The following is a 15,801-nucleotide window of genomic DNA, read 5'->3' as shown; positions in this document are numbered from 1 at the left end:
TGACCCCTGACGTCAGGTCAAAAAGTGCTATGTCGCATTTCCTCATACGGATTTCTGCTTACGACAGTAAAAACACAGATGGGCGAAGTTAAGATGTGATATTTAACTCAAACTGCAACAATATTCAACCTATGCTGGACTTCTTAAATAACATACACAAGCTTCTTCATCATTTGTGAGTTTACTAAGCTGTTGCCGTAGAAGATGCGTGGATACTGGATGTGTAACGGCACCTCGACGCAAACAATGGCGCAGAAGTATGAATAAAAACTGGCACGTAGCCTATGGCGTCAAGTCGACAGTGTTAAGGCTATGGCGTAGGCCCTACGCAGAAGTATAATGAGCCCCTAAATGACATTTTAGCATGACAGTTTGAGGTTTAAAAGGCAACCATGAGAGGATACAGATTCCTGCTGACTTTAGAAAACCCAGCTAATGGCAGTAAGTGTCGACGCGCAGCTCTTACCCTCCCAAACGATGATGTTTGCTGTCTGGATGTCTTCTGCATTCATAACGGCAGCTCAGTCGAGTCTTTCTCCGTATGCGTGTCTGAGCTCTAGACAGGACAGTATGGGCGTTTCCTGTCTTGCTAACCCAGGGGCCTAAAATACCCAGGGGCAGCTTTCACAAATTGTGCGGCGAGTGAGTTTAACAGCCTCTCCGTTCAAGAGTCGAGGCTCCGTGCCAAAGTTACATCAGGGGTGAGAGAAAAGGGAGGAACTAGAGAAGAAAAACTAGAGTCACGGAAAGAAACGGATAACAGAAGGTCACGAGTCAAAAGTTTACAGTGTGGCAAAAAACCTCTAGACATGAAACCAAAGAGACAGAACCTCAGTCCGGCGTGAGAGAAACGACAAAGCAAGACACCCCAAACCAGCAGGCATTCCAGGGAAAAGACAGACACCCCCCTCCCATTCCGACTGGAAGAGCTTTGTTCTAATAGAGTTCAGGCTTCCTGGACTCCCTCAACTGTGGAATGAACTCGGATGAGACAAGAGAGGTTACATATCACAGATCTAAACACATGAATGGGCTCGTTTGACCCCCGCCGTGTGAATTCTTCTTGTGTACTATATGCTTTCTTGATTTTAACAATATAAAAATATGTTTAAAAGTTATTAACTATTTTATTTAAAATATTTTGGGCAGGCCTTTATTTTATCTGGAAAATGAAGCACGTTTGCCTCACGTTTCATTTGCGCTCTTTCAACATGGCCGTCGCCTGAGCGTGTCCACGTGCGTCAACGCACACGCTTGAGGACCATCAACACAATAATGGCAAAAAACAGAAAACCAACAGTGTCTCTGCATTAAGAACCGCATTTCCTACCAGGCACATGGATCTCAGGTCTGTTCTTTCCTCTGCTGCGCTGGAGCTGCACGACTCCCCCTCCCCCGCTTCTCTCTCTCTCTCTTTCTTTCTATTACACACACACACATACATACATGCGCACACGCGCGCACACACACTCGAGGGACAAGGCGAGCTGGAAATGCGCTGGTTGACAACGCAGGGCAGCTGCTCTCCCCCCTCTTCCACAACCTTGCAGACACACACAGAAAGAGAGAGAGAGAGAGAGAGAGAGAGAGAGAGAGAGAGAGAGAGAGAGAGAGAGAGAAAGAGGGAGAACGAGCAAAAGAGAGAGACAGGAAAAGAGAGAGAGAAGCCCTTTTCAAATATATTACGGAAAACACACATAAAATGTGTACGGGATTTGTCCGGGATCATTTGATTTTGGTTCATTTACACTGCCAGTGATTTTCCGGAATCTGTGCGTACGTGCATTCACACATACCATAAAAATCCCGTAAAGACACGTGACATATTTAAAATACTGCACTTGGTAGGTTTTTTCCACAGCGTCTGAAGTTTGCTAATTATCCGTCATTTCTCCCTTGAGTAGGGCTGGGTATTGATTCAGATGTTCCAGACCGGTTCGATTTCGATTCGCAAGCTATCGAATCGAATCGATTTGATTTCGATTCTCGGTTAAATTTTCGGTTCTGGTTCTCGGGTCGGTTTTTATACTCGATTCAATTCAATGAATATAAATTTAATACAAATACTATATTAATAAAGAAGAACAGTGAACCGAAGTTTACAAGTGGGTAATTAATTAAAAGCCAAAACACTATCGTCGTCATCTTGCTTGCAAATCTAAAATTAGGGCTGTGATGATTAACCATGCAAATGCGCGTTTTCTCAATGAATGAATTTGAATAAATTACAGTGAAATGCCACTACATCCAAAAGCCAGAGGGCGCTCTCGTGTAGAAACTCCCTTTGTGTCACAGAAGTAGCAGCATTACAAATGGTATTCCAGGAGCCTCGATGAAGCACCTGAAACCACCATTTTAAGCACTGAATGAATGAATGATAGGTTCGCCTCGCGCTCCTTCGTAACATCGCACAAGGCAAAAAAGAAGGTGACATCAAGTGAAGAAGACTAGTAATTAGATTAACGTTAATCTTATGTTAAATGTTTGCGGAAATAAATTCTGTTCTTTGGGAATCGATTTTTGAATCGACCACGTAAAAAAAACGATTAATCAAAAAATAGATTTTTTTGCCCAGCCCTACTCTTGAGTGCAGAGAGAGAGGAGCTTTACATTCCGATTTTACTTTTTTTATTAATTTAAGCTTTATTGGCACAACAAAAACTGTACATTTGTATTGCCAAAGCATTTGCAGCTGGGTTGCGTACAAATTCCCCTGATGTTTCTCACAGGACTCATCTGCCCATGCTTTTACACAGGTTTTACCAGTCCAAAATCTACTCACTGCTTGAAAGAAAAAATGTTTGTATGATGGACTTATTTTCCTGTTTTCTTCTGAAAATTACAATTCCAGTCACTAAGTAATATTACATCTGATGAAGTCACATGTTTGAGGTCTGGTACATGATTCACGTCTATAACACGGACAACTTAATCATGAATTTTCTTAATTTGGGGAAGACTGCAGAAGAGACAGACAGGCTGTGGCCCGCCATCCCCAACCTATAAGAGACAAGATAATCCTGTTGTTGGCATGTCAGCCTGGATTACACCAAAACTAAAGCCTTCCAAACCACACAAAGCCCTCACATACAGAGACTGTGTCAGGGGTCACATCTTCTACAAATAATCACATCTGATAAAACTGCTAAGAAAGCAAAGTGATTCTTTTCTATTTACTAACACTCTTACAGGACAGAGAAATGATAAATCAATCTGTATTCCTGTCAGCATTCATTCTTCAAATGGAGCACAGCGTGCCAGTGTGTGTAGGCAGAAAGATTGCTACTGAAACACTGCACGCTGCTGTTTCCATTGAGGTTTAAAATAAGTCCACAGCTTGTTGTGTTATTCAGAACACGTCGGTCATTTACACTAAAGCTGGAGTGTTTTGATAAGATTCGAGGAAACTAAAACAGATGCCAGGCACAGTCAGAAGCTTAACATGTCTCGAAGGATTACAAATATGCACGCACACGTATAAGATCATAAAGGCTATTTAAAGAATCTTTGAGGAATAACACTTAAAAGTAAACAATCTGCAAAAAGGTGACATTTCTCAAACTAAAAGGCTTAAATTCATTTAGTAGCAGAACTAATCCTCCTTACTCCGAAAAGAAAGTCTTAGAATTAACCTAAATGAACAAATTTCAAACAATGCACAAGCATTTCTGATGCTTGTTCTGACACTTTTTGAGGTATTTTTCTAAACATCAGGTATCAAGACCGATTCACAAATGTATTGCATTTTTTCAATCAGGATTTATCCTCTACCCGTCTAACAAATCTACTGATCTATAGTCCACAATGGCAGCTAATACACATCTTGAGCCAATGACAACGGCTTACAAGGGTGTGAACCCATGACCAGCATGTTTTCAGCCAAACTGAGGTCCAGATGTTGGAAAACAGGTTAAGATCAACAAATTAACCTAATATGAAACATTTGCACATTCAGATCAACCATTTAAACATTAAAATAGATTTTCTGGATTTGGGGTAATAAACTTAATAGAGTTTACTATATAGTAATAGCATTTATATATATGGAGTCAGAAAACCGCTGAATCAACACATACTGTAAAAGGCCGTTCACATTATAACAATTAATAATATAGTTTTAAAAAAAGAGAATAGCAGACTTCACATTACAACTATAACGATAAAGATACAATGAAAGATAGCATGGAATCACTTTCTGAGTGTTTTTTATTTCAAACTGATGAACGATAAACCATTAACAGCCAATCAAATCTATTTGAACTTCAATTGTACGCGCATTTGAAAAGACAGATGATTCGGTGAAGAAGCTTGCTGAGATCCATTACATAACATTACCTCAGGTATCCAGCGCTGATGCAATTGCTGTGAACTTTACTACGTAATGCTTTTAATTCTTCTACATTAACTACGCCAAAAGGTAAGATATAAGATTATACAAACTACTAGATTTACGGTTTAGAGACATGCGCAAAATGCAGCGTGTTGAGGAGATGTTGTTTATAGCCGCTGTGTAAATGCAACATTAACAGCATATTTACACATTTAGTGACATGTAATTAAAACTTGTGCAATTGTTTACAAGAAATATGCAATATTAGTTAATGCAATTAAAAAGTTATTGATATGTGCGAGTACCGCACGCGTGAGCGAATTTACAAAGTTATCACCCAGTGATGTGGACACTAATATAGTTATGGTTATGTTATGGTTAAAGTATGAACGGCCCTTAAGAAATAATGACAGAAGATCAAGGCAATCTATATCTCTATATATAACCCTACCCCAGTATATGGATATGTGTGTCCTTCTCTGTGAAACCCATTATATTTTTGTGATAAATTGTTTACATAATGCACAGAATATTTTGTGTAAATATAATCTTATTATCTTTAATATTTAAGTAAGGCCATGGCAAAGATTGAAATCAATGTGACTCAACAGGCAGGGTCACATACTAGATGCTAGGTTTGAAAATAATTCAAACAATTATCTGAAACCACAATACACATCAGCTCAGCTGTCACATAGTAATACAATGCATTTATACCAGGCTATAATCATAGATATTTAAAACTGGTTCAGTCAGAGACTGGTAACACCTTGTTTAAAAACTTTACTCCCTCTCACAGTTGTAGTCACCGCTGAGAGGAATTAAATTAGGTCCGTCAGGGGTACGCAGCGGGTAACAGAGCTTTCACATTCCTGCATGGCCACGTGAGGCTTCGGCAAGGTGGGAAAACCAGCCCGGCCTGCTGTCACGCCGTCTGAGCCCACGGCGTTCCGCCTGCACCATGGGATGTGGAAATGCAAAACCACTTTAGAGACGGTTGAAAAACTGCCCCGGTCCTCCTCCCTGACACTTGATCACATCACCTTCTTACACCTCTAGATCTGCTTGTTAAAAAGCAAGAGCTGTTCCCCCTCTCAAAGCCTCGAGTGAACCCCTGGCGCTTGTTTAAGGAATGTACCAGAAAACAATAGCGGCAGTCAGAGGAAGTCATGAATAGGGCTATTGGTAGCCGAGTACTATAGTAACAACAGACATACAACTCAGCACTGTTTCACCCATCAGAGACATGAGCAAACTGATACACTTCACACTGACATGATAAAAAATGTTCACATATCAGATTAATAATTTAATGATAATTTCCTGCATTACTGTAGCGTATCCTCCACAGACCAGTTTTTGTTTTTGTAAAAATATTTTTTTAGGAAGTTTACAATAGAGATGCACCAATTGCAATATTCTTGGCCGGATCCGAGTTTTGTCGTTGTTCGAGAAACGCACTCCTGAGCAGAGTCCATGTCATTTGCAAATGAGGGGCAGGAATCAATATAGGCACGGGCGGACTGCACTTGTATGTAAAACGGATCACGTTTCTAGGTACGGAATTAAATTAATCCAGCTGTTGGAAATCCACTTTTCACAAAACCTAAAGCCTTTAACATGTAAGTATAAGAAATCACAGCCACTATAACAGCAGTTGAGCTGTAAGAGACACCAGACAGTGTTTATATAGCAGCTAAAGCCCGTGAGAACGAAACTTTATCTGCGTATCTGTGTCACAAGCCTGTGAGGTTCAAGTATTTCTTTAAAACCAACAGCGTACATGACTGTTCTCCTTTATTCTCCTTTAAGTATTCCCGCAAAAACAGCCACTGAATTTAAAGAGACACATGAATGATAAAAAGTTTATTAAGTCTACATGAATAAGTAGTCTAGAGATTGTTGATAACGATTGAATCCACAGATAAACTAAATTCAAGGAAACTGCAGTGCGATTATTTCTAGAGATAGTCCATTTGAAGAGCACACGCTGCTCTTTACAGAAGTCTATATTTGGCTGCCTGTCATAACTGAAAGTAAGCAAGGGGTCCAAGTGTTACATTTCAATGACTCCCATGAGGACGACTATGTAGGGAACACAATGCTGTGGGCATGAACATCTGCTGAATACTGATTCACTGCTGAAGAATTTGTTGAAAGCAGAAAGGCATATCTATCCTCTCCATATTAATACACACATCTACTGCTAAAAGCAATGCAATACCAACTTTCTAAACAACAAAATATAAACAGGCATGAGATGTCTTTTAAAAATAAGATAAAACTACAATTCAGACCAGTTGCCAAAACTACTCTGGAGAGATAAAAAGAAACACAAGGCTGAAAGGTCAGTAATCTCTAAATCAATAAATCGCACACTAATAGAGATGAAACGGTATGAACATTGTACATCACAGTAGGGGTGGGCGATACAGCATTAAAATTATATCATGATATTTTAAGAATATTTCCTTGAATGAAAGGCATTTTCCATCCAATAAGCTGTCATTGATGACAGACTACCTTATTCCAAGTGTAAATCCATTGTCATAAGGTGGCAGGGGCAGTATTAAAATGCAATAGCAGTAGAGCTGCACGATTAATCGCTTAAAGATCGTAATCTCGATTCAAACCCCCAAACGATCTTATTCAAGCATTTCGACAATTCAGGTAATTATAATTTCAAGAAGGGAAAGACGCATTCTTGGCAGTTCTCGCGACAACACGCAATCACCAACAGCGGCCGCGATGACGTTTCATTTATTATTGCACAAGCCAGATGTGCTCGTGTTCGCTCCACTGGTACAGCGGATGCTTTCGCCAAGAAGTTAGGCAGAAAGAAACAAACTAAAGAGAATAAGTGAGGCAGAGCCATTTGAGAGCCGTGACACTGGCAGGGTTAGACGGTAATAAAAAAAAACACATGGTAATATTAACCAATGGACATTTTTGTCATGGGTAATCATTAAACCAGTAAACGTTACATTACTGTTGTCTACATCTCTTTTGGCACTGTTATACACAACAACAAAAAACATGACTGTTTCCCTTTCATTCTCCAATGGAATACTACCAAGAGGAAAAGCAAAGCATAGGATGGCACACCGGGGTGTAATCATTCGTTCATTCCTAGACAGATGGAATAACATTAGTTTCCAGCAGAAATTCCAGCTAAATTTTCATCAAAATAAAGGAAAGCCAAAGCTAAGTAAGTGGAAACATCAAACCATCCAAGTTAAAACCAGACAGACTAATACAGACTCCCAACGAGCACAACCCTCAAGCTTTGTATGTGAAGAAAAAAACCTTTTTACTCACCTTCTCACTTTTGACTTTCTTCATGTTCCTGCAGTCAATATTGTCCAATTCCTCGGGTTCGCTTTTGATAGCTAAGGGTGCGACTATTCCAGCAGCATCGAGGGTTATATTCCCTAATTGTTCAGCACTGTCCGTATTTTGCACCCCATCAAACGGGGCACTGCGGGCCTGCCCCAGAGGCAAAACCTGAGTCACCATGTCCTTCTCTGGGGGCAGGGTCCCAGCTTGAACTCTGTCGCTTTTCTCCTTTTTACTTTTCCCGGAACTTTCTTTGTCCTTTTTTCCACTAGGAACACCACGGGAGGCCTTAACACCTTTATCCGATCCCTTACCGGAGGCGGGTACCGTCGTGGAACTGCTTCCCGAGACCGGCCCGGTGCCTTCGTTGGGGGTCGGCCCCTGAGTGTCTTTCTTAGACCCGTCAGGGGTTGAAGATTTGCTACTGTCCTTGGAATTCTTGCTACGTTTAGCTTTGGATTTGCTGTCTTTGATGGGCGGAGGCGGCACAGGATTAATGAACTTGATGTTGTCAGGCAACGCCGCTACGGCGCTAGGCGCTGCTGCCATTCCGTCCCCGTCCTTGGTGCCAGACATTTCAAGCTTGTCTTTCTCTAAGTCAGCGTCGAGGTCAATGATTAGGTTGCCTACACCGATATCCCACTCATCCCCACTGTCGTAAGTGTCCACCGCATTCGAGTCCACACCTTTCCCGCCTGCAGTGCCACTACTGAGGGACATCTTAGTGCCAACGGCCCAAGCGTGCCACAGGGAGCTCTGACCTTCTCAGAGGGCTGAGGCAGTCAGGAAGGGCGTTTACATCAGCCTCAGGGTCCTGTTGGTTTCCACATCCCAGTTACCCACATTGTTACCCTGCAGGGGAGAAAACAGAAACATGACATTGACATTGTGTTTTTGTATCTCTTTTTCTGACCAGCATTTAAAAAAAAGTTGCCAGCCAGCGCCAGAATTTGTTATGATTTTCACAAAAATGTTATGCCTTACAGAAAATTTTCTTCAAGTATATAAACATACAATATATCAAATATAAGAATAGACCCTCGGCTTTAAAAAAAAAAGTTCCATCATATCTTCATTTGTTTTCTTTTCATCACCTCTCATATATGGGTAGGGTTCTTCAAAAAGACCACAGTTTGAGTAAAAAGCTGAGATAATTGCAGTTTTGTAAAGGACTTTTGTTAGAGATCAAATTCAGAACGATGATCAAAACATACACAGAGTTTTTACTGTTTTTGGATCAGTGGATGCTTCACTGTCTCATAAGTTGTGTAAGAGCGACACCTAGTGGATAATAGCAGAAATATGGATTGGCAGGGAAGTGTTTTCTCTTAATTGACGAGATACAGTAACCCCTTAATGGCGGGGAGAGTTAATAAATCCACAGAGATATTTTAAATGGTTTAGCCAGTGGTTATCAAACTGGGGGCCCTGAGATGGTACCAGAGGGGCCCCAGTTTAATGACATTTTATAAAAAAGCATTAATTTATCATAAATTCTGTGTAATTAAACCTTAAAAGAATAAGGCTACTAACCAACAGCACTGCATTGTATAATTTTATATAATATGATTTAGGGATCGAACGATATGGATTTTTCAGTGCCGATGCCGATTTTTGTTTCATCAGCCTAAGCCAATGACGATACTGCTTTTGCTCACTCAATTTACATCATAAAAATTATGTAAAAAATGGCATGTCGTTAAAAAGAGATGTTATTAGTTTGGACAGTTCTTACATTTATTTTAGTCTAGGACTAGTCTAATCACTGTCCGGGAAACTGCCCCATAGAGATGAAAAAAATAAAAACCCGCTTTGTTCAGCTATGATCAGCTGTTAGGCCGAGCTTTCGATGTTGTCATGGAAAGGTTGGTTGTTTTAAGTCACATGACCTGCAATCGCTTGCGGCTTCCTCTCTGTTTGTAAATGATGCCGAAAAAAATCGGCGAACACAGCAGCCACATATCGGGTGATGCCAATAGACATAAAACTCGCAAATATCGGCCCAATATATCGGCCGGCCGATATATCGATCTATCGATTTGTTTAATTCAAATTTTAAGTTCTGAAATGTTTTATGTCTTTAGGGGGGCCACCAAGGGATGCACCGTACACACAGAGGGGCCGCACACCGAAAAATTTGAAAAACCACTGGGTTAGTCTACTAAACTGCTAACTTAAATCTGGTTTACTCTTGGAATATAGCAGTGTGATGCTAAAGCATTTTTTTTTAAATTGTGATGTTTCGAATTTGTGAAGGTAAAAGACATTTTTCAGACATTACCAGAATATAAAACAATAATATATACTATGCTAAACTAAACTAAACTAACTATTTAAAAACTATTTAAACTCATTGGGTTATAATTTCTGAACATCTCACATAATGTGTTTGTTTAAGCTCAATACTCACAGTCACCATCAGTCCATTGACCATTTCAGGCATACGCTTCATCACAACACACATGGACTCAATTTCCTCCCACATCCACACCAGTTTACATCAAAACCAAACATGTAACCGCCACAGTGCACAGCTCATCCTTAACACACATTACGCTTTATAGCATTATTTATAATCATTTTAATGAGTACATAAATACACGTGTTAAAGTTGAGTACTGTAAACACAAACTTATTTCGCTAAATGAATGACCCTGAACAACTTTAAATGGATAAATTACACAAAAAATGAACATTCTGTCATCATTTACTCTGATGAACAAAGCTGGTGAAAACCATTGACTTCCATAGTAGAAAAAACAAATATGGAATTATTGTGATAAATGATGAAGATATTTTGATAAAATACGGTAAGCGTGGATGGATTTAACAGTTCCCACTGAATTTCATCATATTTATTTTTCCTATTATGGAATCAATGTTTTTTACCAGCTGTGTGCTTATGATCATTTATCAAAATTTCTTCTTTTTTTGATGAACACAAAAAATAAATTCTTTTAGGTTTAGAACAACATAAGAAAGAGAAAATAATGACAGAAATTTCATTTTTGGGTGAACTATCCCTTTAAAGAGGAATAGGTTCATGTTAAAATGCCAAAGATGCCCATGGTCTAAAAAAAAATGTTGTTTTCTATAAAAGTCTTTTTGTATTATAAACGAAGCATCAACAAACACAGCATTAATACACATTATTCATGTAATATGTGACAGTAGTATAACAGATGCCTTTAAAAGGTCAAAGTGGTAGCTTATAATATTCTGAAGAGGCTGTACACAAAACAAACTGCTTTAAGTACATTACAGTCTGGCTGTTGTCTAATAAAACTAAGCTGTACTTAAGTTGAAAAGCATGATAGTGATGAAGACAGATGGTTGAATGAGGACAGTAATCAGTGGTCTGGAGTAATCCCAAGGTCCAGCAGGGAACACGGAGGCTTTTCTGCAGGAAGAAATCCAAACGTCTGCTTTTGGAAGCCAAGATCAAACTCACTTCCACTATTAGTCATTCATCGATCTCACGATTTTCACATGACACCTGATGCCTGCGGCTCTTAGAGATCAACAGATAGTGACATTTCACAAATGCCGTTTTCTCTCACTTTACAAGACCGCTTGTTATCAATTAGACCCTGCCCACAAGTAGATCAACGCAACTAGTGACAGTGTGACACATAACTCATCCGTTTAGTCAAGTTCTCCCAATTTCTACAAATAAACTGTGATTTTGTCAAACATATAATTATTGTGTAAATCCTGTTAGAACACAATCTTCACATACTAGCGTCAAGAGTGGATATGAATTTTAATTAAAGAGCACCATAACATTGCTAAAAACAACGTTATTTTGTTTATGTGCAATAATACAATGTGTTTGTGTGGTTTATGGTTAAAAAAAAAACACAATTATTTTCAACATATCGTACATTATTGTTGCTCCTCTATGCCATGCCTCATTGATCTGTAAAGCGTTGTGTCCTCTGATTGGCCGGCTAATCTGTAAGTCGTTATTGGCCTGAATACCTCTGACGTCAGCCGGAAATGTGACGCTCATTGCAGTCTTTGTAAGATGAGCTCATAATGCAATGCTGACAGTAGTTAATATTGTCTTTATTACCTTATTAATATGAGCCGAATATGAACCAGAAAATGCAGATCACCAAGCTAAACGATCAACTTTAGCAGCGATTGGTGCTCTTTATATTTCTTCTGTACGTGAACACAATAAAATAACGCAAGCAGATGGCTAGTCGTCTGCAGTTACATTAATGTGTCTTCCTGAAGGTTCAGGGAATAAATATAAAAACTCAAACCTTCAGAAAACTTCATCTAATCCAACACAGATGAGACAATGATGCAAGCGGCTGTCACAGTTTCACACGCACAACTAATTAAGAACAGAATGAGGAGATTGTGCTGACTTTAAAGAGGAAAGAGTTATTTAGAGCTGACATATGTGACTGTGCTGTATGGTTTCTGATGTCTTTGATGGACAATAACTTCAAACACCTGCACAGCTATTGCAAATTAAAAACTAATTAAACGATGTTTGCCTCATATCTGTCATACATGAATATTCATATCACAGTTTGACTAATGGTAAATCTATGTAATGGTGGGCAGTACTTAACCATATCTTTCATTTGGTTCCTCACTTTTTATAGTTCTGGCAAAGCTTATTTCTGGATATTCCGGTAAGAAAAAATGAAAGGTATACTTAAATCTTGTTTCATTATTTTCTCATTGTACTGAGAACTTGATTAGGGTTAGGGTTAGGAGTCTAGCATCAAGTTTACATTACGTAATACCTAAAAATAAAACTAATATTTTATATTTTATATGACATCAGATGAGACTAGGATTGAACTAACGATTATTTTCGTAATCGATTAATCAGGCGATTATTTTTCCAATAATCGATTAATCGGATAAAAAACAAATATTATTAATATAATATTAATATTAATATAATCTTTTTGATATTGTAATGTAAGCCTTAAATAAAAAGGTTGTGCAGCTTTTAAATAGTTAAACATCTTTAAATGTCAAAGCATAAATAAACTAAATGTATTAAGTCTCCGGGGATGTGCTGAAGAAAGTTTATTAATCTGTAGAAAAATTATTTTAACAGTCAACTTTAGACCTTGATGAGAATTAATATTATTCATTATTAACAAAATAAATAAGCCATTATGGTATGAAAGTGATATACATGCTTTGTTACAGTAATAAAAACCTGGATTTCCCACTTACTTTAAAACAGATGATTAGTTTGTTGTTCATACTAGTTTTATAAAAACCCAACAACAATTAAACAAATATAAACTCGCTTAGATTAAAGAAATTACACTTTTATTAATCAGCGCTCGTTTGCGCTTTTGCCATTTTCCTGTCAGGGTTGCCAGATTTGCATAATAAAACCAGCCCAATGGCCATTTAAAATTAGTTCAAAAGCATCCCAATGACTATTCACAACCCAAATACCAACAACTACTGAACCAATCTCTAACCCGCAAAAACAGTTTAAAATTAGACCAATTCAGATCTCTGCTGAAAGACTGAGGACCTGGCAACACTGCCGTGCTTTTAACCAAGCTGGTCACACAGTGAAAAGAAGAAGCGCCTGATAAACATGCAGCTCATGAGGTTTCAAGAAACAGCGCCTGACAGCTCGACAACAAATTTCATTATTGATGTTAATCGGTTATTTGTTTCCGCCCTAGATGACACATTGCTGCAGTCTTTATGGTACACTGTGTGACAATGCCCAGCCCAAGGTAAACACTTGCACAAAGGCGGGTGAAGGCAATAAAATAATCTAATTGCCCAAATACAACCCAGTTCACCAAGCACAGGTACACAATGTCCTCTATTAAGCCCAACACTGAGGTACTGGTGTCCTTTCATGGGCTGTAAATAACACCTAAACTAATTCAGCTTCCTCAGCACATGCCTGCGCTCCTGACCTCAGCCAACACGACACAGGCCTAATTAACACAGGACGCCTCTGCTCGTTGGGTACACGTGAGGAGATAATAAATCGGCCAATTCTGCGAAGATGACAGGGCTCAGGATCGATACCCGTCTCACTTCTGTGTGATGATGAACAACAGATAAAAGAACAAATACAATCAACGTCATGATGGAAAAATAACAGAAGAAGATGAAACTGTAAAAGCAGCATTACTCAAGAGGATCCTCTGACCCGATTCAACAGCCTCACAGATTTAATTCCCTCCAGGCAATCGACTAATTGAGATTCACTAATAAAAAACGTTTTCAAAGGCTGATGTTAGGGCAAAGAAAGTGACAGGCTCTCCATCAAAGTAAATCACAGCTCTTTCAGAAGAGCCAGGATCTCTGTGGTTAGATTACACAAATGCATTGCTTCTCCAATGCCTATACATAAAGGGCCATATCTTACACCCATGACATGACACTATGAACCTTGCGACTGCAATGCACACAAACGTCCCTGCTTTGAAAAACAACACAGACGAGCTTCTCTCTAGCTTTAATCTTTACTTATTAGGCCCGACGGGTAGTTCCCGAATGTCCTGCCAACCTCATAACTTCATTAGCCAATTCAAACAGAGACCATCTCCAACTGTGTTAAAGCCTGCTGAGGGAACATTTGATCCAACTGAGACGAGAAGGAAACAGCTGTCCAGTTTAAGGAGTTGGGTTGCCTCATCCAACCACAGTTACGAGGGCTGAAAATCAATCCGAGGTTGACCTACTGCACTGCCCTTCATGCTACCTCGCAGTAAACCCCCTGACACCTGCCGATCATACGCAAATGTGAGGTATGAAACAACTGCAACTTCAAACTGTTTAAGAGTGATCAGAACTAGTTCTGCATCTAACAATCATTTTCATAATTGATTAATCGGGCGATTATTTTCCGATTAATCGACTTATCGGATAAAAACACTTATAGTAATGCACGAAATTAAACCTTTATTAATCAGTGTTCATTCATGCTTTCGCTTCCATAATTGGCCTGTCAGGGTTGCCAGATCAGTGTAACAAAACCAGCCCAATGACCATTCAAAATTAGTCCAAAAGCATCCCAATGATTATTCACAGCCCAAATAGCAACAACTAATGAACCAAATCCTTTCATCTCTAACCCGCAAAAAAACATCAACCTGCAGAAACAGTTTTAAAAAAGCCTAATTCAGATTCTCGCCAAAAGGCCACAATGCCTTGCTTTAAACCAAAGAAGAAAAAGTGCCTGATAAATGTGCAGCTCGAGTTGCATAAAGCAGATGCATCCGTGCTACGTCACAGACCAACTAATCAAACGAATTTCATTATCGATTTTTATGAAAACTAAAGATCTTGTTTCGAAAAAACACCTTCCATCTCATACATTTGAACTAAAATGGAAATACGACTTTATTCACAACAAAAAGCTGCATTTAAATCTTTATAGGGCACTAAACACATCCCACATATAATAATGATGACTATTGCATTACACACAACAATTGTGCCTGCTTCTCTAAATCTTACATAAACGTACAATCTGTATTTCGTTTCAAAACCTGCCAACAGACTTGACGTTCAATACACAATTACCCTGCTCTCTTATTTGAAAAAAACAGGACAAAAGAAAGCTTAGTTCAGATTAATTGCACAGTTATAATACGACTGCAATAAAAATGTGCACTGGGAATGATGTTGCAGAAATGTCCAGATGATGTTATTGAATTTAAGAACCACCTGAACACACAGATATTTTCCACATTCAAGCCAAATGCTGTCTTCTATGTGCACTTCTTAACAAGACGTTTGGAAGAGTCTGCCTGGAGGCCACAGACAGTGTTCTGCATCAGCCAGCACACTGAGATTTCACCGTGTAATTGGATTGTGTGCTTGAACTGCTGAGTGAAACAGGAATTTGCAAGAGACTTAGGAAGATGGAAATCTAGCGTCCTGCGGGTCAGACAGACTCCATCTCAGCAAAATGTCAGGAGCAACAGCCGGTTCTGACTCACGGTGGGATTTCAATTTGTAGATGAGCTTTATGTACCATTTGGAATGCTTTTCTGCCCTGTCCCAGAGCAACCTGTTTGGGATTGACCGTCTGCCAGGTCAACAATTACGCTAAGCCGGCTGAACTTTAGGTGCATGCAGGCTGGTAGACAGACTCATCTTTGAAGTCTTTATAG

At 39.2% G+C, this 15,801-nt stretch overlaps 1 protein-coding gene across 3 annotated transcripts in view; it reads right to left on the bottom strand.

Annotated features, from left to right (window-relative positions):
• The window catches only part of znf609a (zinc finger protein 609a), a 121,126-nt gene that overhangs the window by 70,923 nt on the left and 34,402 nt on the right, over positions 1 to 15,801 (bottom strand). The window contains exon 2 of one of the 3 annotated variants that reach the window (XM_065277337.1): positions 7,649 to 8,518. In XM_065277337.1, coding sequence (XP_065133409.1) covers positions 7,649 to 8,386 — 738 coding nt within the window. In that variant the 5' untranslated portion in view covers positions 8,387 to 8,518. Of the gene's footprint in view, positions 1 to 466; positions 833 to 1,330; positions 1,412 to 7,648; positions 8,519 to 15,801 lie in introns of those variants that run through there. The other 2 variants (XM_065277339.2, XM_065277340.2) reach the window with 2 other exon arrangements.

This window comes from Paramisgurnus dabryanus, chromosome 23, assembly GCF_030506205.2.
Source record: "Paramisgurnus dabryanus chromosome 23, PD_genome_1.1, whole genome shotgun sequence".
In the NCBI taxonomy this organism is placed as follows: domain Eukaryota; kingdom Metazoa; phylum Chordata; class Actinopteri; order Cypriniformes; family Cobitidae; genus Paramisgurnus; species Paramisgurnus dabryanus.
This window is presented reverse-complemented; position numbering and strand designations above follow the sequence as displayed.